Raw genomic sequence first — 21667 nt, 5'->3', positions numbered from 1 at the left:
AAGCACAAGTAGGTTTGGCATTCTTAACTTTTTTTTTTCTCCTTTGAAACATCAATTATTTAGTTAGGTTTTAGCAAAGCTACCTTGTGATTAAACATAACCATTAAAGTCTGGCTCCCAAAGCCTGGCTGAAATTCAGGCTTAAAAGGGATCAAGCCAAATTAAGCCAAATATTCAAGTTCAGATTCCAAGTGAGCAGTCAACTAGGTCACTGCAGATCCACATTCTCCAAGGTTATGCTCCGTATGTTTCAGTGCTGCATGCAGAAAACTGTATACAGAAGTGACCATCAAGGACTGCACAACCCTATCCTTGCAGACCTGAGGTGCATACAGGAAAGGCTTTCTGGTCTCAGTTTCAATTTATTTCATACTGAGTGTTCCATACACTAAAATAGAACTCAAAAAATTACACAGCAACAGGTGGTGGTTAAATACTCCTGAGCTGCTGGTAATTGACCCATCTAGACTTGTATGCAGACTGAAACTTAACACTTCTATCTGAAGAGCAACTAGCTGGGATCTTGGGAAATTAACTTCTTTAATAAATGTTGATGTGAGGAAAGAAACTTCAATTCTAAAAGCATGACCAGCTGTAGAGATTTCCATGCAGCACCTTTACTAACTTCCAGATGGGTTTTCTGTCCTTGCCACAGCCACTTCCTCCCTCCCATGGAAGACAAGATGTTCAAGTTTTCATCTTCTGACCTATCAATCTCTCAGCCATAAGACAGACTTTCCAGCTTCATGTTTGCTTTATTCTTGTCCCCTCAAGAAAGGGTTTGTATTGGGAGTCCTTTATTCACTGAACTAACATTTTGGTGTGAATGGAAAGAATAATTGTCTTTCTTCAGGAGAATTTAAGAAGTGCAGAAGACTGCAGAGAGACATGGAATAGAAACTGTCTAGATCTGCCATCCCTGCAGTTCAAGACAGCAGTCCACATTTCTGAAGAGTGCCAAATATCCAACTACAACAAAAATAATTACTGTCTAGGGCTATGTCTTATAAAGTGATGGAAAAATGGAGGGAAAACACCCCTGATTGCACTGATGTCTCCTGTGATTTTACCAGATGGAAACAAAAAGACAATTCTTTCTTACACTGTTCTATTTAACAACAGCTGACAGCTTGAGATGTTTGATTGAGATGACAGTTTTATAGCAAATGAGGGCTGGAGTGACCCAAGACTAACTCGGTATTTCATCATTTGGATCTTTCAGTGTCTTGCTTGTTTATCTAGTTGAAAAAGGAAACTTCCAAAAAAGAAGTTTTCAGTTACGATGGTTTTCTGGGCAAATCCTTGTTCAAACAAAACTGCATATTGATTCCATGTTCACTCAGGCAGTCGGGAAAGCTGCTGAAAGACTACTTCAGTCTTGGAGGATCATTTCAATAGTTTAGTTTAAGGAAGAAAAATCCATACCAACTACCTCTTGAAAAATACTTGAGGTAGTAACTGAAAGTAAATACAAGACACAAGTATGTCTTATAAAATAATCAACTTTTTTTTCCCTTGCAAAAAACCCAAACCCAAACCAAACACAACCAAACCAGCCAAAGAAACAAAACCAAACCAAACCAAAACCAACCAAAAGACCCTTATGTACCAAATTTTGTACTATCTTCCTGTTCTGAAATAGTAAGTTATTGATGTACTTAGCTTGAGATAAAAGACGACTAGCAAACTTAAGTGGCTCAGGCAGCTTTCTGATCATACATTGGAATGCCCTCAATAGTTCATCAGTAATGTAATTTTGTCCTCTCAATCTATTTCCTAAAATGCTAATTGTAAACAGTAAGTATGCAAGGTCACTCTCCCCATTTTTCAGACTCTTCCCATAACATCCATCACTAGACACTCTTGGAAGCAGGAAAATATGCAACAGACGAAGCAGACCTTTGGCCTGAACTGACAGCTGTATTTTGTCCTTATGCAGGGCCTCCCATTTAGTCCTTCCAACACAGGAATTATTTTCTTCTTATTTAGCTTTTCGGAGAGAGTAGATCCAGTATAAACACCTCCAAACCATACAGACACAACATGTTTGATGAAACAAAATACTCTTTCACGTGGACAGGATGTCCTTCAATCACTGTGCAATCACGCTTGGTGATAATGATCTGGAAAACTCAAAATTTTTTCTTTTTTATAAACTAAGACTTGACTGCCCTTAGTATTCAGTTGTGTCTGTTCTTTGTCAACCATCAGCTACTAGGTTCTTGAGAGTGAGCAGACAATTCAGATGGGACTACCTCCTTCTCTGCATTCTACGTGGACAGCAGTTTTACCACTGATCATTTAAGTCCTTGAAAACTCATTCAGAAGTCTTTTCTTAGATAACATTACCAATCTGACCTGACCTAACACAGAGACAGCACACACTGAACACTTCCTGAGAAACACCTTTTTCCTCACTACTGAAGACAAATGGGATGGAAACCAGACATTTTGTTATCAACGGACATGCTCCATTTAGATACCAACATTCACCCAGAAGAGGCTGAGATGTTATGAAGCACTAAACAATGTAAAGGCTCAGATTGTTGAGAGTCAATTCATAAAGAAGGCAAGTGAAAAAAACTGTCCTGCTGAGCAGACTAAGCAGCAAACAATCCTGAGACTTGTGGTGAAATACCCCTTTCCTTATTTCATTACCAATACCGTCATACACACACAGCCACATGGGTGGGAGAATGCATGTGCTAGAGTGGCTTTAAAAGATTCTAGAAGTGTTTGAAATAGAACATTCTGTTTTACAAGTCTACAGAAAGACTAATTGGATATTTATAAATTATCATAATATAGTTACTACAGTACCATTTACTTTTATAGATGACAGAACCAAAACAGTACCTCCTTGACTCCTCAAATGGAAGAATGCATATTTTAGAAAAAGAGACTAGGTCTTGGTTACCAAACTTTACCCCCTTTTCCACATCCATTACTAGTGCTCTTTTTAGACAACTCATGAACACGTACCGCATGGCTCTCAGTGCAGTTTTGTATGCCAATTCAGCATCATGAGGTAGGAGAGAGGTGAAGAGATACTTGGCAAATGTGTGCATTGGAACACTCTCTCGATGGATGACTTCACCTAAGCCACTATATGGTCCACCTGCAGGAGAGAGGAACAGAATGTAAGTCTTTACAAACTGCTAAACCCCAACTTCTGAACCTTTAAAAGCATTCAGTACACCTTCTACTAGAAGTGGTATTCACAGATAGAGCCTGCTGCACAAAAGGTGAAGTTACATTGCTATTTTCAGTGAAACAGGTAACACATCACATATACGCAGTGTGTTACAGTTATACTAAATACCATGTACTATTTAGGGAAACAAGACAGACGGCAAATTGTATAATACTAAGCACACTCCCAGTGCTTATAGAAATGACAGAATAGTTACAGTATGCCATGAGGCTCATTCAGCAAGCCTGGTATGCAAAAGTAGAAAGTCATAATAATTCTAGCTCTGCATCCACACATCCACACAGTTATATTATGCACATCAATACCCATGCACCCTGTTGGTGTGTCACTGCTTTATCACAAATTCATCAGGAAAAAAGAAATGATGACCGTAGAAAAAAAATATTTAATTGAAATGACATGACCAACCACCACAGCAGCGCCTGGATCACTCAAACATCTCACCTTACACTGGCATTTAAGCAACCTTTTGGTCTGGATGTGGTCATGACTCAAGTCCCAGGTCCTGCCCTTGGGTCACAACAACCACAGGCAGCTCCACAAGCTGGGGACAGAGTAACTGGAAAGGTGCTCAGTGGAAAAGGAGCTCAGGGTGCTGCTGACATGAGCCATGGTGTGCCCAGGTGGCCAAGAAGGCCAATGGCATCCTGGCCTGGATCAGCAATGGTGTGGCCAGCAGGAGCAGAGCAGGGATTGTCCCCTTGTGCTGGGCCGTGGTGAGGCCGCACCTCGAGGTCACACTACACAAAAGACACTGAGGTGCTGGAGTGAGTCCAGAGAAGAGCAATGGAGCTGGGAAGGGTGTGGAGCTGCTCGTGTGAGGAGCAGCTGAGGGATCTGGGAGGGTTTATCCTGGAGAAAAGGAGGCTCAGGGGTGACTTTATGATAATTTACACCTGCCTGAAAAGCCCCAGGCAATCAGAGGCAGGATGAATGGAAATGGCTTCAGATTGTGCCAGGCAAGGTTTAGACTGGATATTAGGAAAAGCCTCTTAACTGAAAGGGTGGTTAGGCATTGGAATAGTGGTGGAATCACCAGTGGTGGAATCACTGTCATTGACAGTGTTAAAAGTAAGTGTGGATGTGTCACTTAGGGACATGGTTTAGTGGTGAACACAGTGGCTGGCTTAATGGCTGGACTCAGTCATATTATTAGTCTTTTCCAACCTGAACAATTCTATGATGATAGACAGGAGGTCAGACTGTGCACCAAAGCTGGCTGTTAATCCAGTATATCCACATGATTTTAAAAATCTATTTCATTTATGTTAAAACTATCCCTATTATTGGGGCAATGGATTATCCTCTCTCAGTAAAGTGTAGATTTCAACTTGATAACAGCAGCATCATGATAGACAACAAAAACAATCTTAAATGCAACTATTAACTTGCTGAGTTTCAAATGTTCACATATGAATCCTATTCCTATGTTTTTCCTGCACACTTAAGACTGTTATTGCTGTTAATAGGAAAATGGTGTCAAACAGTTTTCTGACTTCAGTGACAAGAGGTTCAAGCATTAAATGCTGCAAGATACAGAATAAGAATCCTGTATTAAATATTACTGGACAATTATTGCATAGATAGCACCCAGCAGTCCCAGAAGCTGCTACTACTTCTACTATGACTCCAACCCATCCCACCTGACAGGATGGATGGATAGATGGATGGATGGATGGATGGATGGATGGATGGATGGATGGATGGATGGCTGTGTGTGTTCACTTCTGTTTCAGCAACCTTTCTGACTGCTGCCTTAGCCCAAAATGCAAGGATAGAGATCACTAGGCAGGAAAAAATTCGGAACTCCATAGGAGGGCATTTCTAAAGACCAGGGTTGATTGCAAAGGAAATGTCATTTAAATGGAAGATTTACTAGGTGACAGCGAGTCTCATAATCATTTGAAATGAAGTTGAAAGCCTTTCAAATCTAGCTGGCATTGCTTGAATGAAAGAAGCCATTTGTTTGTATATTTGCCAATTGGTGGTCCAGTCAGAAACTCGGCCAGGACACAAAGAATACATGACAAAGCATTTATATGAAAATACATTCTGCCATTGACTTAGCAGTCAATCAAAAAATCAGAACAGCCCTTGCAAAACAGTCTTTATGTTGTGCTTTCCCACATGCTCAAATGGTAGCTACACACAGCATGCATTAATCTGCATTAACAGCATAGTAATCAGCTTAATATTGGATTAAGTTTTCTTTATTGTATCCACCAAACTTTGACTAAAATTTACAATTGGTATGATTAGCATCTTAAATCACTGGACAGCTTTTCCTCCATGTAAACTTGCAGTTTCTGCCTAACATGGAGTAAACTGGAACTGCTGCAGGGAAAGCAGTAGATTTCTCACCACACACACTAATGCAAGACAACTGCTGCACATTGCTCACAATGGTAATTTTTTGGCAGTCTTATTAGCAGACTTCCTGCCATGATCAATTCTTTACCACTCTCAGAAAATATTAAAAGAATTTCAGTGATTAAAGCAGTAAACTGAATTATCAGAGAGTATGTCAGAGAAATCCTGCCTTTTTCTAATAAAGCATCCTTACTAGTAAACAGATGCAGCAAACTGATTTTCTAATGCATAGGAATCCTGCATGTTAATAGCCAGAGCTAGACAGTAGCTTTTCTTGTGCAAAGGCCATAAAGCACCAGTACGGACACACCATGATGGAAATCTTCCCTGTGTTGCAGCTTCTCTTCAGTTTCAAATCTAGGCAAAACCAGTGACTTAGAGCTGGGAACCCTAAGCAACATATTGTACCTCTTCCACAAAAGACAAAGTTTAAAAAAACGAATGTGTCACAAAAATAGAGCAAAACCTGACTGCTATGTAACAATTTCACAACTTACCTAGGACAGTACCACACTCCCCTTCAAGCCATGTGCATGCACTCAAAACCTGGACTATGCCTTTGGCTAATTTGTTCCCCAGAAGTTTTTTCTTCCATTCAAGAACAAAAAACAGAAAGACAACCTTGGAACCTGTAACATCACTCTCTGAATGTAATGCTTAAGTACTATATGTTAAGCCTTTTTAAAAGTCAAGGCAAAAGTAGGCACTTGTATAGATTTTATTTCAACACTGTCTAATTCCAAAACACAAACTGTGTGTCATCATCAGAACTTAGGCACAAGACCAGACACAAAGCCACACTATTTGACCAAATATTTTAATTTCCACCGATAACATAAACTTCAAAGGCAAGTAGTTTTCTCTATTTTCAAAAAAAAAATGTTGCATTTCTGCCACAGCAATTATATGTGAATTTTCTGAGCAATTCACTTGGGCACTGTGGCCAAAATCTTCACACATTTATAAAGCTGCCAGTATAGTTCCTTTTGCAGAATACAAGGAATACTTACAATTCTGATATCTGGGAACTGTTGATAATTTATGAGTGTATTACATATTAGTTAGCTTCAAGTGTATAATCAGGTTATTGAGATTATGACACGCAACAAATGTAAAGAAGGAAGTGTATTCACTTCAAAATTAAAACAAAAGGTTTATAGGTCAGTATACAGCTTATGTATACAGTCATATGATATCTAAAGTATGCCAATTTTCATAAGAGACTTGATAAAAACTTTCATGGAGTTCTAAGCAAAAAAACCATCTGAAGCATGTAAGGCAGTTTCCAAAGGAAACTAGTTCTCTGTGCTTGTGTAAGTGGAGACAGTTTAGAGAAGCACTTAGCATCTATATTCAGCTACCTTCTAATAGGAAGACTGCTTGTTTTCGAAAAATCTTCACCAGAGTATCATCCAATTCAATTTCCTGTAGCTTAGAAATGAGCTGCTCCTCATTTCGACAAACCTTCTCTTGTGCATACAAGCCATCTGGCATTATTCGCTGCTGTCCCAGCCCTATCAGTGCTACTTCCACAGCCAGCGTTAAGTAAGATTCCCCTTCCTCTAAGAACTTGTGTGCAGGTAGGTGCTGGTACTCCAGAGATTTGCATTGCCCCAGATTCTCTGTAAGAGGTGACACAGAAAGGAAAACACATCAGCAAACCATTTTAACCCATAATCTGCCTACAATGCCACAAACACAAAAGCTTCCACTGTTAGCATTAATTTTTTAAAATTATTTCAATTATTAGCTAGTCTCAAAATACAACACTCCAATCTAAAATACATCGTCTGATTCCACATAGCAGAAATACACAAAAAGAATTCGGTTTTAAATAACCCACTCAAGTAAAAATAAAAGTTTTCATTTTTAAACTACACAATTTTAAAAAAGGCAGTTCCTCTAGCTTTCTGTTAATAAGGTCAAAAGTGCAAGATCCATTCCAGTTTCCTTCCCTACTCATTTCTGTATTTCCTTAAAGCCCTGAAGTGCGAGAGGAAAGGAAAAGTGCTTTTACACCTACGTGGATGTCAGTTGACGCTATTAGAATTGTGCAAATGCAATAGGCCCCGGAATTCCACACTTTTAATATATGCTCTGTTTGCTAGCACTCTTTTCAGGCTTTTAATCTGTTACACTTGTGTTTATGATAAAAATGCATATTGTTAACATTAGAAGTCCTACTTTTAGTAACAATTTCAAGCAAATTCCACACAGGCCAAGCCATAAACTCTTTTAAAGAGTGCTACCAATACATCTGGCACTTCACAGATACAACATATGACAAAATGCTATTGCAGCTTGTAGCATTTTACAGTCTAATTTGGGAACAAAAAGTTGTAATTGTCAGATGTAAGGAGATGGGCAACCACAACAAATGGAAAGGCTGAATGCACTTGGAAGATTGCATATGCGTGTGCAAAAGGAAGTTACTTTTCAGCACACATTGTTTTTATTTCATGGGGTTGTTTTGGTTTTAAATAACAGCAGAGAACCCGATTTCCAAATTTTTTAATTGAAAGTTTTTCCACAACTGGTGGGTAAGAGAGCAGAAGTTTATTGAAGAAAATCTAATTGACGAAAAGGAGTTTTGAGGCAAAGCCCCAAGAAGATTGTGGATGTGAATATAAAAGAGCTTCAGGTAAAGTAACGAATCCAGTTTCTGTCCACACTAGTGGTGTTAAGAAGTTACCCCAAAGGTGGAAAGAGACTGAGAATAAAGAATTAATCAGTTAAAATCCTGGGGAGCAAATACTGAAATTGAAATGGCTGTACATATCCTATCCCTATCCTAAATTATGTATCGATATAGCAACACTACTTTGCAACTCCTACCATTTACAGATTATGTATGTTACGCATCTTAAGTGTTTTCACATTGCTTTGGATTACTATGTACACTGTAACTAAGAAATCCAATAACATCCAGGACTGTACTTAGGAGTGGTGCCAGCAGGTCGAGGGAGGTGATCTTGCCCATCTGCTCAGCACTACTGAGCCCACATCTGGAGTGCTGTGTCCAGCTGTGGGCTCCCCAGCATATGCGCATGCTGTAGGAGATCCAGTGTGGGAACACAAAGACGAATAAGGGACTGCAGCATCTCCAATATAATGAGAGTGAGAGAGGTGGGATTATTTAGCCTGAAAAAGAGAGGGCTCAGGAGGATCTTACCAAAATGTATAAATATCTGATGGGAGAATGTAAAGAAGACAGTGCCAGACTCTTCTCAGTGGTATCCTGTGACAGGACAAGAGGCAATGGGCACAAACTGAAATACAGGAAATTCCATCTGAGCATAAGAAAACACTTTTTAACTATGAGGGTGGTTGAACACTGCAGAAGGTTGCCCTGGAAGGTTGTATAGTCCTCACTCTTGAAGTTATTCAAAACCCAAATGGTCACAGATCTGAGCAACATTCTGCTCTACGTGATCCTGCCACAAGCAGACCAGGTGGACTAGATGATCCCCAGAGCTGCCTTCCACGCTTAGCAACTCTGTGATCCTGTGATTTCCTACAATTTCTCAGAAAGACGACAGTGCAATGTATGTGGAGAAGACCGCCGTTATGAAGTCATACTGGGTTTTATTTCAAACGTGAAATATGGAATTTTCTTCAAGAATGATTAACTGGTAACTTTTACTCACTTTCTTAGTTTAAATGTTTTCTCCCCCTTGTGTTTTCCTAAGGTACACAAACTTGAGTTGTTATACTATGGAAACAGTGACTTTGAAACTGATTCAAAAAGGCAAGACAGAAATGTAAATGAAGAAATGTACCAGACTGCTGCTGTTGCTTCATCTTACCGGTGAAATCAGAGAATCCATGGAAGCTGTCATCATCCACCCTGCAGGCTTCCATCAGGCTACCAAAAAGGGTGCCAATGGGGTCCAAAGGGTGTCCCACCCAGCCCTCAAGATTCGTTATTGAGGTTACTCCCCTGTGGAGCAGGTCTGTGGCAAAAAACACACACAGAGGAGGGAAGGAGGGAAAGAGAGCTCATGTTAGCCCATCAAAACAATTACACAAGTAAAATTGCTTAAAATGCCCTCAATACAGAATACAAAATATTTCCAGTAGCTTCTGCATAGAAATAGAAAACTGTATCTTTCAGGGTGAATAAACTGCCCTTGGTGAATATGTAAATGAGGAATAGGAAAAGAGAAATAATGGAAGCCAAAGTTTTTGAGCACTAGCAAAGTGTATTATGGGTCAAAAATTTCAGTTGCAATGTCTTTTGAAATCTCTTCCTTGATATTACTAGAACTCTTCTGAAAATGTCTGCTTGAAGAATTGCAACAAAGACTTTTTTGGTAAAATATTTACAAAAATTTCCTCAAAAAGGCACAGTACCCTTTTTTTATATTTTAAAGTTAATCTAATGCAACTGAAATAAATGAAAATACTCTAAAATGTTCCAATTTCATAAACTTATTCAGCAGCTCTCTCTCTGCACCAAACTCAGGATGACAGTTACTTAAAAACAACAAAAAAAAAGTAATCAAATGTTTAAATGAGGTATATAAGAAAAAATTGTCTTTTAATAGGACCAAGTGTATTTCTGGTCATTTTAAGATTTTAGACCACAAATACCTTCATCAATATTTTTCTGTAGCCCTGGCCCATTACGTAGTTGGAACACAGAAAAAATGTTAAGTGGAATTGGAGGAAATATGATTGTGGTAACAGGTATTAGCAATTCCCCAAATCCACACCATATGGCAACAACTCCCCTTTGACATTCCCAGCTTTTTTCCTCCTAGACATACAGACACAAGTAAACTCTGAGAGATCAGATGCATTATTGACTACACTTTAAAAACTCTGCTTCTCTGCCTGTCACACAATAACTCGCACCTCCCTTCACTCTCTCTTGTTCACAAAACATTATATATCTGAGTAACCATGTGCATTAAATTTTTAAGTCCTGCTTCCTCCTATTTAAATGTGTGGGGCAACAAAATGAAACCCTGACACACTGTCAGGATGGTAGAGATTTTTTAATGAATCCATTGGTATGTAATATGAAAAAACCCAAGTAAATCACTGCATTTCTAAATAATAGCAGATACTGAAGACAATAGGCAGAAGTAAGGAATATTACCAAGAAGGATTCATTAGGGTGACTTCTTACTGATTCACTTTGTTCTGTTTATTCTTTATATTCTATATTTATTTATGTAAGCCTACTTAGGAGCTTCTCTTGTGTCATGCCAACCAAAGGCTTCAATCAGCTCATTAGAGACATTTAACTTAAAATCCCACAAAGTGGCTCCATGGACATCAGATCAGTCACATGAATAAAAGCTAAGCAGAAGCATGTGGTGTTTGTTTGCTGAACGAAAGCCTAAGGCTGGGCTGTAGCTGCAGTTTGCCTCTGGTTAAAGACCAGCACACTTTACAGTATGAAAAGAGTCTTAAAAATTCCCCATGAGATTAAAAAATAAAAAAAGCAGTGAGTGACAACACAGAAACAACAAACTACTTTGTTTCAGGGCAGGATGGATCACATTTCACACACTCTTTTTAAACGATAATAGAATATTAGGTGATAGCTACAGAAATTGCTCACAAGGAAAGGAATTTAACAGAGGTACTGAATGTCGACATGCTGCACTAGCAACTGGAAATGAAAAGGAGCACTATTACAACCAGCACACTTGCAACAGACTCCTCACACCTGACAGTAGTACGAACACACACACTGACACAGGCACTCCCTTCTTAATAACAGTGTTCAAAAAAACCCTTACTCCTTGGTTCCAGGAGAAAAAAATACAGAGGCACACAGGAACTGCAGCTAATTTTTTTTTTAGCTAGGTACATATCTTCTCTTCTAAATGCTCATTTCTGGGAAAACATCTGAATGCACACTTGAAAAATTTACATGCATGACTTCACGCTGGTATTATTGACTACAATGCATGAGGATACACACAGTTTAGAATGTGTAGAATAACAGAGAAGATCTAAAATAAAATTTGAATGAAAGGATTAGTGTAGCAGCTGAGAAAGTAATTCCAGTTTTTTCCATGTGCACTCTTCTACTACAAAGCCATCCCCTTCTTCCACTGCCTCTTCATACTACAAAGGTTCAGAGCAGAACTATTTTGGGTTGCAAGGACCATGTGTCATAGATACTATATCTGAAGGAGAACACCCCTTCAAAAAAACAAAACAGTGGTAGTGCTCAGTGGAATACCACAAAACATTTTATAAAAAACAGTGTTAAAGAAAACCAAACAAATCCAAAAAAATCTCAGACAATCAAACAACCAAAAAAACCCACCCAAAACCAAAACACAACAAAAAAAACCCACGCAGAAACTCAATCCCCCTCTATTCAGAGAAACTGAAATTTTAAGCATTTTAAGAGATTTGCTTGATGAATTTTCGCAGTTCAGACTTTGCCTCATTGTCAGCCTCCACTTCAGGCTTACACCTCAAAATATAAAGTTCAGCAAAATTATAGACCAGAGAAAAAAAAAAAAATACCTGACATCCCAAATGCAAATTCTATTCAAAAACCTGTAAAGAGGGTTTTCATTGTACAACCAAAACCTCTGATTGGAATAAAGGCATTATCATGCCATGTATATTGGAGAAGGCTGATAAGAGCCCTGCACAGTTCACAACACAGTTTAGAGAAAACCTCTGACATCCAGAATGTGACAATACCACTATCCAGACTGAAAAGTTAAAAGTCATCTTTTCACTTTAGTTTCAAAACCAGTTTCCTCGTGTGAATTTCCTGGTGTTACTGTAAATTTGCATGCCCTTTGCCCTCCTCTTCCCCACATTTACCTTTCTTCTGAGCCTGAAACATTTCCAGCTGTTTCTGCTGCTGCCTCCTTAGTGTATTAACAATAGCTATTGCTAGCCTCAGTGCTTCTCGTGGGTATCCATGAGATCGTAATGCATCCACCCTCGCGCAGGCTGTAGGAACATGTTCTAAAACAGAAAAAATAACTGAAGAATAGCAATGCCTCCATAAATGCAATGGCCTGTTTTGCTAGGTTACTCAAAAGGGCTTTTCTGGTTCAATTTTCTTCTGTTTCGTTCTGTTTTTAAAACTATGCAAGAGAGACTTAAAGGACTACTTCTGAGCCAACATTTAAAGGGAGTCTCTGTTCTTTTTGCCAGGCTTTTCACTCATCTCCCCACCACCACCCCCCTCAAAATAATGCCATAGAAAATGAACAAAGCACCAAGTCATGGAAACATCTTTCCGGTTTAGCCACTTACCATGCCAGAGGGGCCACCCCTGAGAGTCAAAGAGCAAGTTTTCAGTGTCGTCATGGTAACAGTAGTTGGTGTATAGGTCACTGCTGATAATGTGCTGTAAGTGGCTGTCCTGCCAGTGCAGATCACAAGCCTCAATGGCTCGAGTAAACACTGTCCGATGTGGCCTGTTCGATGAATCTGTCATTTTCACAGGTTTAGAAAGCTGCATCAGCTTTTACTCATCCATACATGAATCAGTCATTTACAGTATTCCTGTCTTGTGCCTATTCACCAACCCCAGCCAATGGTAGTCTGCCTTACTGCCTCTCCACCAAGCAGCCTGGAGATGACATTTCACATCCTATTATTACCCAAGAACTCACACAATGTGCCAATCATTTCGTGTTCAGAGAGAGATCTAAAAACCAGCATGGCTGATGGCAGACAGGACTTTGCACAGAGAACTGCTGGAGTTCATGCTATTCAATAGCATGTACAAACCAGAAAGTATATGGCACTCAACCATCCCCACTGTCTCTCCTTAGATCCACAGTCATCAGAATGAAGGAGGAATAAATTGCATAAAAGATCAGTAGTTTTTCCTTCTGAGAAGTGACACTAACTTTGAGCACTTGCATACCTTTGTTGGTCATGAACATAAACAAATACTATTAATAAAGTGAGGTCCTGAAGCCATGGGGGTGACATAATCCTCACTGGACATCTTCCCGTGGCAAAATTTCTCTGGTGACATGGCACTACGTCTATAAGTGTTCAGAAGCCATGTCAGAGTTATCAATAGCCTGCCCAGGTTGGTCTGAACAAGATGAGCAAGAAAAATACTTCTGTAAGGGGTCATTTGCTGAAAGAACTTATGTTCCTGGCTGGCCGTGAAATTTAACAATGAACCAAGTTTTCTCCTTCACAGGTGATCTTGCAAGAAAAAGAAACAACAGAAAACTAAAAGCAGATCTGACACCTATCAAGAAATTTAAACTTTATTGCAATTGTATGCAATATGTATTATTACTGATGGTTTGAGGATTATGACCAGTTTTACCTGCAGAAACACCTTGCACTTTGCCTAGTTATTAGAAGTCATCTTTGTTCAGAGAGGACTGTACAAAGCCTCTTTCAGATCTGATAATCACATTTTAGATTAGAAAGCATGATATCAAGTACAAAAAGACACCTCCTCCAAGATGGCAGCACTGCAGCTGCACCCTCCACAAACCTAGTAATGCAGACAGCACACACAGAGCACATCCCACAGACAGATGCTTCAGTTTCTCACACAGAAGTTTAATGTAGTTTAAACAGATCCCTCTTTATACAGCTATCAAGGTTTTGTAACTGCCAACAAAATAAAATCCCAATACCAGAAGGAATACTAGATTATAGTTAAGCAAAGAAACAACAGGCTTTCACATGACATACTTCAAAGACTTCCAATTTTCATGCAACAATATTTAGAAGCACCAAGTGAAGAGTTAGAAGACCTAACAAAGCACAAATACCTGCTCTGAAAATGTTACAGCCCCAGTATAATAAAAAATCCACCTATTTGTTTTTCTGCAAAGATAGTATTAGTACAATTGATATTGGCTGGTCTGTCCTCAGCTAGAAAGTTACTTGTCCCAGGAAAGAGTGCTGAATTCTGCAAGGCTAGAGTGTATAAGATAGAAGTTTTATTATATGTTACAGTCAGTGTATATGTTTAGGCTCACCTTGGTTAGCATTTGCACCCTGAGGCAAAGCATTGGTTAAATTGGGCAGCTCATTTCCATGGTTTCCATCTTCCCAGGGACAAACATCCACACTGTTCCATTTTTTCAGCTGTTTTAGCCAACTGGACTTCTGCTCCAACTTGCAGTGAGGATTTAAGACTATACACATCCACAGAGCACCTGATTTTAAAAAAATTGCTAAATTATGTTTTCTATTAAAAATGCAGCAGCCAATGACTAATTGCAAACTTCTACAGCATATACTTTTTCTCCACTCAAAGGCTACACTGCTTGCTTCCCAGCTATGCTTAACACCACACAGACCGAATTCCTGACAAAGGCGCTTGGGGCTGGTGTGGCCCACCTGAAGCAGCTGAAAGATGGTACCAAGCCAGCCTTCTCAATTAAAAGGCATTAGTAGAGCTTTTGTACTAGAAATCCAGAGCTCCCAGTGTACGGCTCATCAGACAGGAACATCAGTCAAAGGCAAAAAAGAATTCACATAAAATTAGAGAAGTTACATTAACCAAGCTTTTCATCTCAATTCTTGTATCAGAAGTTAATGTGGTTTTCTGCTAATGAGAACTATGTATCTTTCAGCTTCACATTACAGGAACCAAAGAAGTACATTAGTAAGACAGGCATTTTGTAAACATATACTTTCACACTCAGAACCCATCAGAAGTACTCACGTAACTCATATCCAAACACATCTGGGTCTCAGATAACCAGTAAACACTAGTTTTGTGCAGTGTGATAGGAGTAAGACATTTTTACTTTGGTAATTTGCTTACTTTAGAAAATTTGTTTTAAAGTTTCTGTTTAGGGAGTTCTAAGGGAAGGTTATTTGTGCTGACACATCACACATAGCACCACTTCAGAAACTGCTCCCTGAGACTATATAGCACAGGAGGATAAAAGCATCTGGGTGTCTAGCGGCAATTTTCAAATGGAAAGGTTTTTCTCTGAATCAGCTGTCCCTTCACCAGCTTGAACTTTGACAGAAGCATGAAGACATCTCAAAGTACGTTTTAGCAACACTTCATTTGCTCATTAAGAATGTGCCTCATACACTAATAGAGATCAAGAGAATATGCTTAGACTACACAATGTTCATGACAGGCTGGAAAAAACCAAAGAATAAAAATGCAGCTGGTTCTTCTATGATAAAAAAGTCTCACATTCTGGAATTCTTTTGCCAACTAAAAAAGCAAAATTGATACCCAGGGCACACGGAATCACATCACATTCATTCCTAAAATAACTCAGGAGCCAATGGAAAGACAGCATGATTCTTAATGATAAGTTTCCTGCTATTCAAGACTAATGTGTTAGGGGAAGCCATATCAAAAAAATCTGAAAACCAAAACACAATATGGTATGCTACTATTCAGAACACCAGAGAGACACTGAACTGCAGCAGTTTATTACTGCCCAGTAGATAAAGTACAGCAACTGTTCTGGGTTCAGGAAGTGTCTGAAATGTGCCATGGCGGGGTGAATAAGGCCAATACCACTTTTAAAAACTTCTCTTAAAACCAAATCATATAATTTTCTTTAGACACACTTGCCAGCATACTTCACTCTCCAGAAGGAGTCAAATTACAACTGGTTCTTATTATTAAGCATCAATGATTCAGTACTGCCCAAGACAGAATGACTACATTTCTTGACATCTGCAAAACAAAACACAAGATGTAGCACATTGGAAAGCCTTGGAGAACAGTTGTGGGCTTGCTTATTTATTTTCAAAATCAAGTATCACTTGAAGGCATTGCACTGTACTTCTCAGCATCTAACAAAAACAAACAAACAAACAAAATAAAAACAACCCCCCAAAAAAACAACAAAAAACCCAAACAAAACAAACAAAAAAACCTCCAAAACCAAAAAAACCACTCCCAAAACAACAACAAAAACCAACCCAAAAGACTCAAAAACAAACAAAAAAAATCACATCAAACAAATCACAAACCAAATAACCAACCAACAAAACCCAAACTGCCACCCTCCCGCCAAAACCCCCAACAACCCATCAGTGTGATACTTCGCAACTAGATTTCCAGTGTTTTCAGACTGAAGCAAAAGCAAAGTGGAAGACCTTAAACCCATCTGATAAGTATTAGAATCATCCATGAAGGCAGAACACAGTACTGTGTTGCACCATGCCCCTACAGAATACAGCCTTTTTTTTTTCCCACATCTGAGAAACACCACAAGAGACAAGAGAAATCACCGGCTTCCTAAGGAAGCTCCACCACACGTGGTACATCTGTGAGGCAGGAGAGGGCAAAGATAACCCAAAGTACCAAAATTCTTTAAAAACATCTGTGGTTTCATGCGGGAAACCATGCCAAGGCTAACTACATTGTTAGCAGTCTCTGAAATTGTAGTTGTCTCTGGAACTCAGGCAATTTTCATGTAAAGAATGAGTGTATTTCCAATAACTCTCTCACAAACCACTTAAAATTTCTACAGAACCCACAACTGCACCCTGCTCACTATGACTTCAGAGAAAGCTGCATGCACATCTGAGATCTCAAACAGCTTTGATGGCTGCTGATTCCCTGCAGGAAGAACAGTGTGAGACAAAACTCCTCCACCAGAAGACAAAAAGGGAATAGAAAGAGCTCCTGCAGTGCTACAAAGCCTACCACCTAGAAGAAGGATGCATAATGCCAATGACCCTACACTCTTCAATCTATTTGGATTTCTGGGTCTTTGGTTAGTTTGGGTTTTAGTGAAGTTAGGGTTTTTTTGGTGTGATGTTTTTTCCTTCTCTCCTCTCTTCCTTCCTGCCCCAAGTGTGTGCATTTCCTGTTCTTACTTCTTCCTACCTTTGCTCCCTAAACACCTTCCCTCCCCCTTGACATCTGCTGCATTCTGACTATTTGAATTCACTGATTCCTGCCCTGCTCCTTGCACAGAAGAGTCTGAGGAAAATATTCACTTGTGCCCAGACTTCATCATATGCCAACTGCCAGAAGCCTGGAGGATATTCCTATTTCACTTTGATGCTGCTCAGTGGAAGCCCCCTCAAGCTAGCCCTTAAATGTCACCACCAACCTGAAAGCCTACTCCAGTCTCAAACAAGAGAGTCTTTATTTCTGCCTGATAGCTCCCATTTGGGGAAACTGCCGGTCGTGTTTACCCTTTACTACAGAGAAGGCCTACGGAAAAAATGAACAACAGCTACTCTTAATTTGCAAGAAAAGTACTGGAATCAGTTTCCAGTGACTTCAGCCTAGAAACTGCTGTTGGCAACAGTTTATGCTCCAAAGAAACCTGAACACATTCCAAAATACATTCCTAGCATTTTTAAGTTTACATGTTTGATTACATTTAATGTCACCAATGCAAACTACACTATGAACAAAAGTCTCATTAAATAATAATAATTTTTAAAAAACAGACACCAAAACCCCATCGAGAGTATTTGTGTTTACAGACTTCTTTCCTCTCTAACAGAGCTCTCTCTCTCCTTCCTATCTCCTTTTCCCCAGATTTTTTTCCATACTGGTTCTCAGCAGGCTGACACATGTTCCCCCCACCCCAAACTGCATGCCACAGAAACACAACTGAAGCTCTTGTTTAAATCCCTGGACTCTAACCTATATCTTTTCAATACAAAACTTCTCACAGCACCGTGGAAAAACAATCACAATTGAATATACAAGAAATTTTCCCCAGAAAATAATTGGAAAATACGATATACTGCAACTGCAATTTGGTACTAATTTCACAAGGGAAAGGGTACTAGAGCTGTTACACTACAGTGAGGAATTGCCTAATTTGATTCAACACTTATCTCCTGACCTGAAAAAAGGCAGCTTTGCCAAAACAGACCTTTGGTTCAGAGAGACCTTCTTTTGAAAATGCATAGTTATCATTCATCTTTAGTGTCTGTCATACCACCAAAAAAAACCAAAAAAGGAAAAATTTACATGCAGGCCTTCCTTGAACATACGGGAAGTATGTACAAGTACATATCGGTACTTTTGCGTTTCTCTGGAGACATCCATACCTTTGAATTTACGGACTGGAGAGGGACATCATGCATTTACATTGATCAGGATTTAAATACGCAAACTGAAAAACATTAAGAGCATTAAGTTGCTGCAAAAGTAGATGTAGTACAGAACAGTAGGACAATTACACATCCTGTGTACCCATGTACCCATAACGCTAAGGGAAGTGCAAGGCATGTGTGTAGACTCTCCCAAGAGAGTAAGCATCGTTCACTTGTCATAAACCCCATTATATTTTACTCTTGCCTCAGTAAATGGGAAGGTGGTGATGGAAACAATTTTAGGGGGGTCCTAGGACACTGATCATTACTGAGGACCCAGCATACAGTTCTGTTCATCTGTTTGATTACACTCTGCTTTTCCTAAAATCTATCTTGTCAGGGCTGCTGTACAGCTGAGTTTGGGTCAGCGTTTCCTCATTCAGAACACCTATGTAGTCAATGGCTGAGACTTGGTTTTTGCTCTGGAATTTTACATTTCATATACTTTAGATCAAACACTGCATTTCCAGAATTAAAATATACAAGAAACAGGTGCTGTAACATATTTTTTCCCTTTCCACTGATGTACAACTTTATCTTAAAAAATAAGCTACAGGAGTAGCATTTGACCATTTCGAAGAATATGGAGCCAGGTAATCAAGATCATTCCCTTTGCCCAACAGACAAAACAGCTTCAGCACCTGCTGTGCACTTGCCACTGTGCCCCACTTGAAACTAATCAATTCTATTACAAAAAACATAATCTTCCAGTATTGAAAGTGCCAGAAGAAAAACAACACTAGCGGACAGAACCTATGAACGCTTTGAAGTACAAGTGTCAGCAAAGGAGTTTAAAGTGTTTACATCTGTATTTTAAACACATACCCACTTCCACTGGGACAGCCACTTGGAAACCTCAAAGAAGGTACTGTGTGGTGTTTATTGCTTCTGAATGAGAAGGAAAAGCCGCTGCCCTACTCCAGGCATGGAGAGATCTCCACCAGAACAAAGCATAATCACAAGTCCCACTGGAGACTGCTCCAATTAAACAGTTGCTTTTATAGAACAGTAAAGATAGGCAAAGCGCTTCAGGACTGTTCCCTCTTCAATTTGAGCATCAAGGAAAACTATTCTCAGCACTCAGTTGCATCCAAGTTGCAATTTAATCCACAAAAATTCCTTAAAGCATTCTGGTTTCAATGTTTAGCCTTCAGAAAACAAAGGTTTTCTATGGGTGCTGTGTTTCTTGGAGAAGAGTATTTAATTTTGCTCTAATTCATTCTGTTACTGAATTAAACTTTGATGTATTGGTCTTGACAAGCGCTTCACACTGATTGCATGGTGTATGATAGTACAATCGCTCCGCATGCATTTCACACTAGCTGGCTGATTAATGCAATAGATTACCTGCAGCACCGGTGGCATGAGGGAATCACTGCCCTTCTGCAAGCTAACCTCCAAGCATGCATTTCAGAGAAGGGAAGTGTAAAACAGACATAATAAAATGCCTAATTCCTTAAGTTACCCTTTCTTGCTGCCTACTGCTTCTACAAGGGTTAAAGGCACATGTCCATTTGGCAGAAACAGGTATTTACATACTGAGATTGTATTCAAAGCTATCAGCAAACACATGGTCTGATTTCTGTGTCAAGCCACTACAAACTTTTGCTTTCTCTTTCTATGTTTTCAACTTTTTGCACAATGAAATAAGGAACTAACCACACACATCTGACATTTTGCATGAGCCTGTTGTTCTGGGTTATGGCCTTTCAAGTATGATTTACAAATTCCTGCATCTTTGCAGACACTCTGCCATTTGACCAAAGGGTTTCAAGGGTTTTCAGAGAACAGCAATTTGTTTGAAAAGTGCAGTTTACAGTGTGTCAGTCGACTATGATCTCCCCAAGAGGACATTAAGGATCAGTCACATGTTCATTAAATACCCCTCTATACATCTGTAGTACTCTATAACCTAACCACTGTAGCAAGACTATTAGTCTACAAAGCTAAAGGGAAGTATAAAGAATCTGCAAATGAACTTCACTGATTAACTTCCCTCATATTTAGAAAACTATTCAATCATTTGTTTACCATCAATCAACTGACGGCAAAAGCACTGCTAATACTAACATATATAGTACAAAAAATAGTCCTTTATCTTAATATAATTGCCAATATTTAAAGTTGGTGGTGAACACAAAGTATGCTCCTGACCAAAATATGTATCAGATATTTTACCAATTACTTTATGTAACAATATGCTCTCAGATTTATAGTCAGTCTATCTTCAGAGACCTCAAGAATTTTCAGTAGAAAAGTCAATGTGACTGTAACTATAAATGCATTAAGCTACTTCCATATAAATTATCCTTGAGATGAATGAATTCCTCTCACAGTTAATTTTTTTAGGAAGAGGCAAAACAAGAGATGTTTGTCCAACAAAACAAGCTATGAATAAAACAGAGAGATGAAAATACCTCTCCCTTACAGAGGGATGAAAATACCTCTCCTTTACAAAAAAAAAAAAAAAAAAAAAAAAAAAAAAAAATTTAAAAAAAAAAAAAATGGAGCAAGTGCAAACACTCTCTTGCATACTGGGAATTACAACTGCCACAACTATTCTCACAGAACATCAGTAATGCACTGTAACTGACCAAAGGAATACATTCTCATTGTCTGGTTTAAACTCCTTTCTACACTTCTGTTTTCCAAGTCACTTTTATCTTCCAGTCCAAACATTGCTGAGTTTTTACAAAAACAGCATTACTTCAATTATAACTTCTAAAACAAGAATCTAGCACAGCACCTGGCTAGATAGTTTACTGACCACCTACCACAATTCAAAATTCTAAGGTTATTTCTAGTTTTTTTGTTAAATTTCATTTAAATTTTTAATTTTTTTAAAATTTTTAGTTAAATCTTAGTTAATTTTCAGCTACCTTTTGTGGATTTAGAAGACACCATTCCCTATAAAATTTTTAGTCTATGTAATAGATAAATTATAAAGGATTTCCCTTGTCTTGATTTGACACACCCAAGCAGATTGATATTCTTGCACCATTCAGTTTCAATTTTTGAGGGTTTTTTCCAGTATTCATTCAAGATCAAAAAAAAAAAAAAAAA

General features: G+C 38.8%; 1 protein-coding gene across 1 annotated transcript in view; it reads right to left on the bottom strand.

The window, feature by feature from the left end:
• ZSWIM6 (zinc finger SWIM-type containing 6) overlaps positions 1 to 21667 on the bottom strand; it is a 108041-nt gene that overhangs the window by 8595 nt on the left and 77779 nt on the right. The window contains exons 5-10 of the mRNA XM_066181190.1: positions 14536 to 14715; positions 12830 to 13006; positions 12389 to 12535; positions 9391 to 9537; positions 6946 to 7206; positions 2983 to 3118 (exon numbers count right to left, since the gene is read on the bottom strand). Of these exons, the coding sequence (XP_066037287.1) occupies positions 2983 to 3118; positions 6946 to 7206; positions 9391 to 9537; positions 12389 to 12535; positions 12830 to 13006; positions 14536 to 14715 (1048 nt within the window). The remainder of the gene's footprint in view (positions 1 to 2982; positions 3119 to 6945; positions 7207 to 9390; positions 9538 to 12388; positions 12536 to 12829; positions 13007 to 14535; positions 14716 to 21667) is intronic.

Source organism: Chamaea fasciata, unplaced genomic scaffold (assembly GCF_029207755.1).
Source record: "Chamaea fasciata isolate MVZ Bird 193981 ecotype frontalis unplaced genomic scaffold, bChaFas1.0.hap1 SCAF_4, whole genome shotgun sequence".
In the NCBI taxonomy this organism is placed as follows: domain Eukaryota; kingdom Metazoa; phylum Chordata; class Aves; order Passeriformes; family Sylviidae; genus Chamaea; species Chamaea fasciata.
The sequence above is the reverse complement of the archived record's forward strand: the minus strand, read 5'-3'. Positions and strand labels throughout refer to the sequence as shown.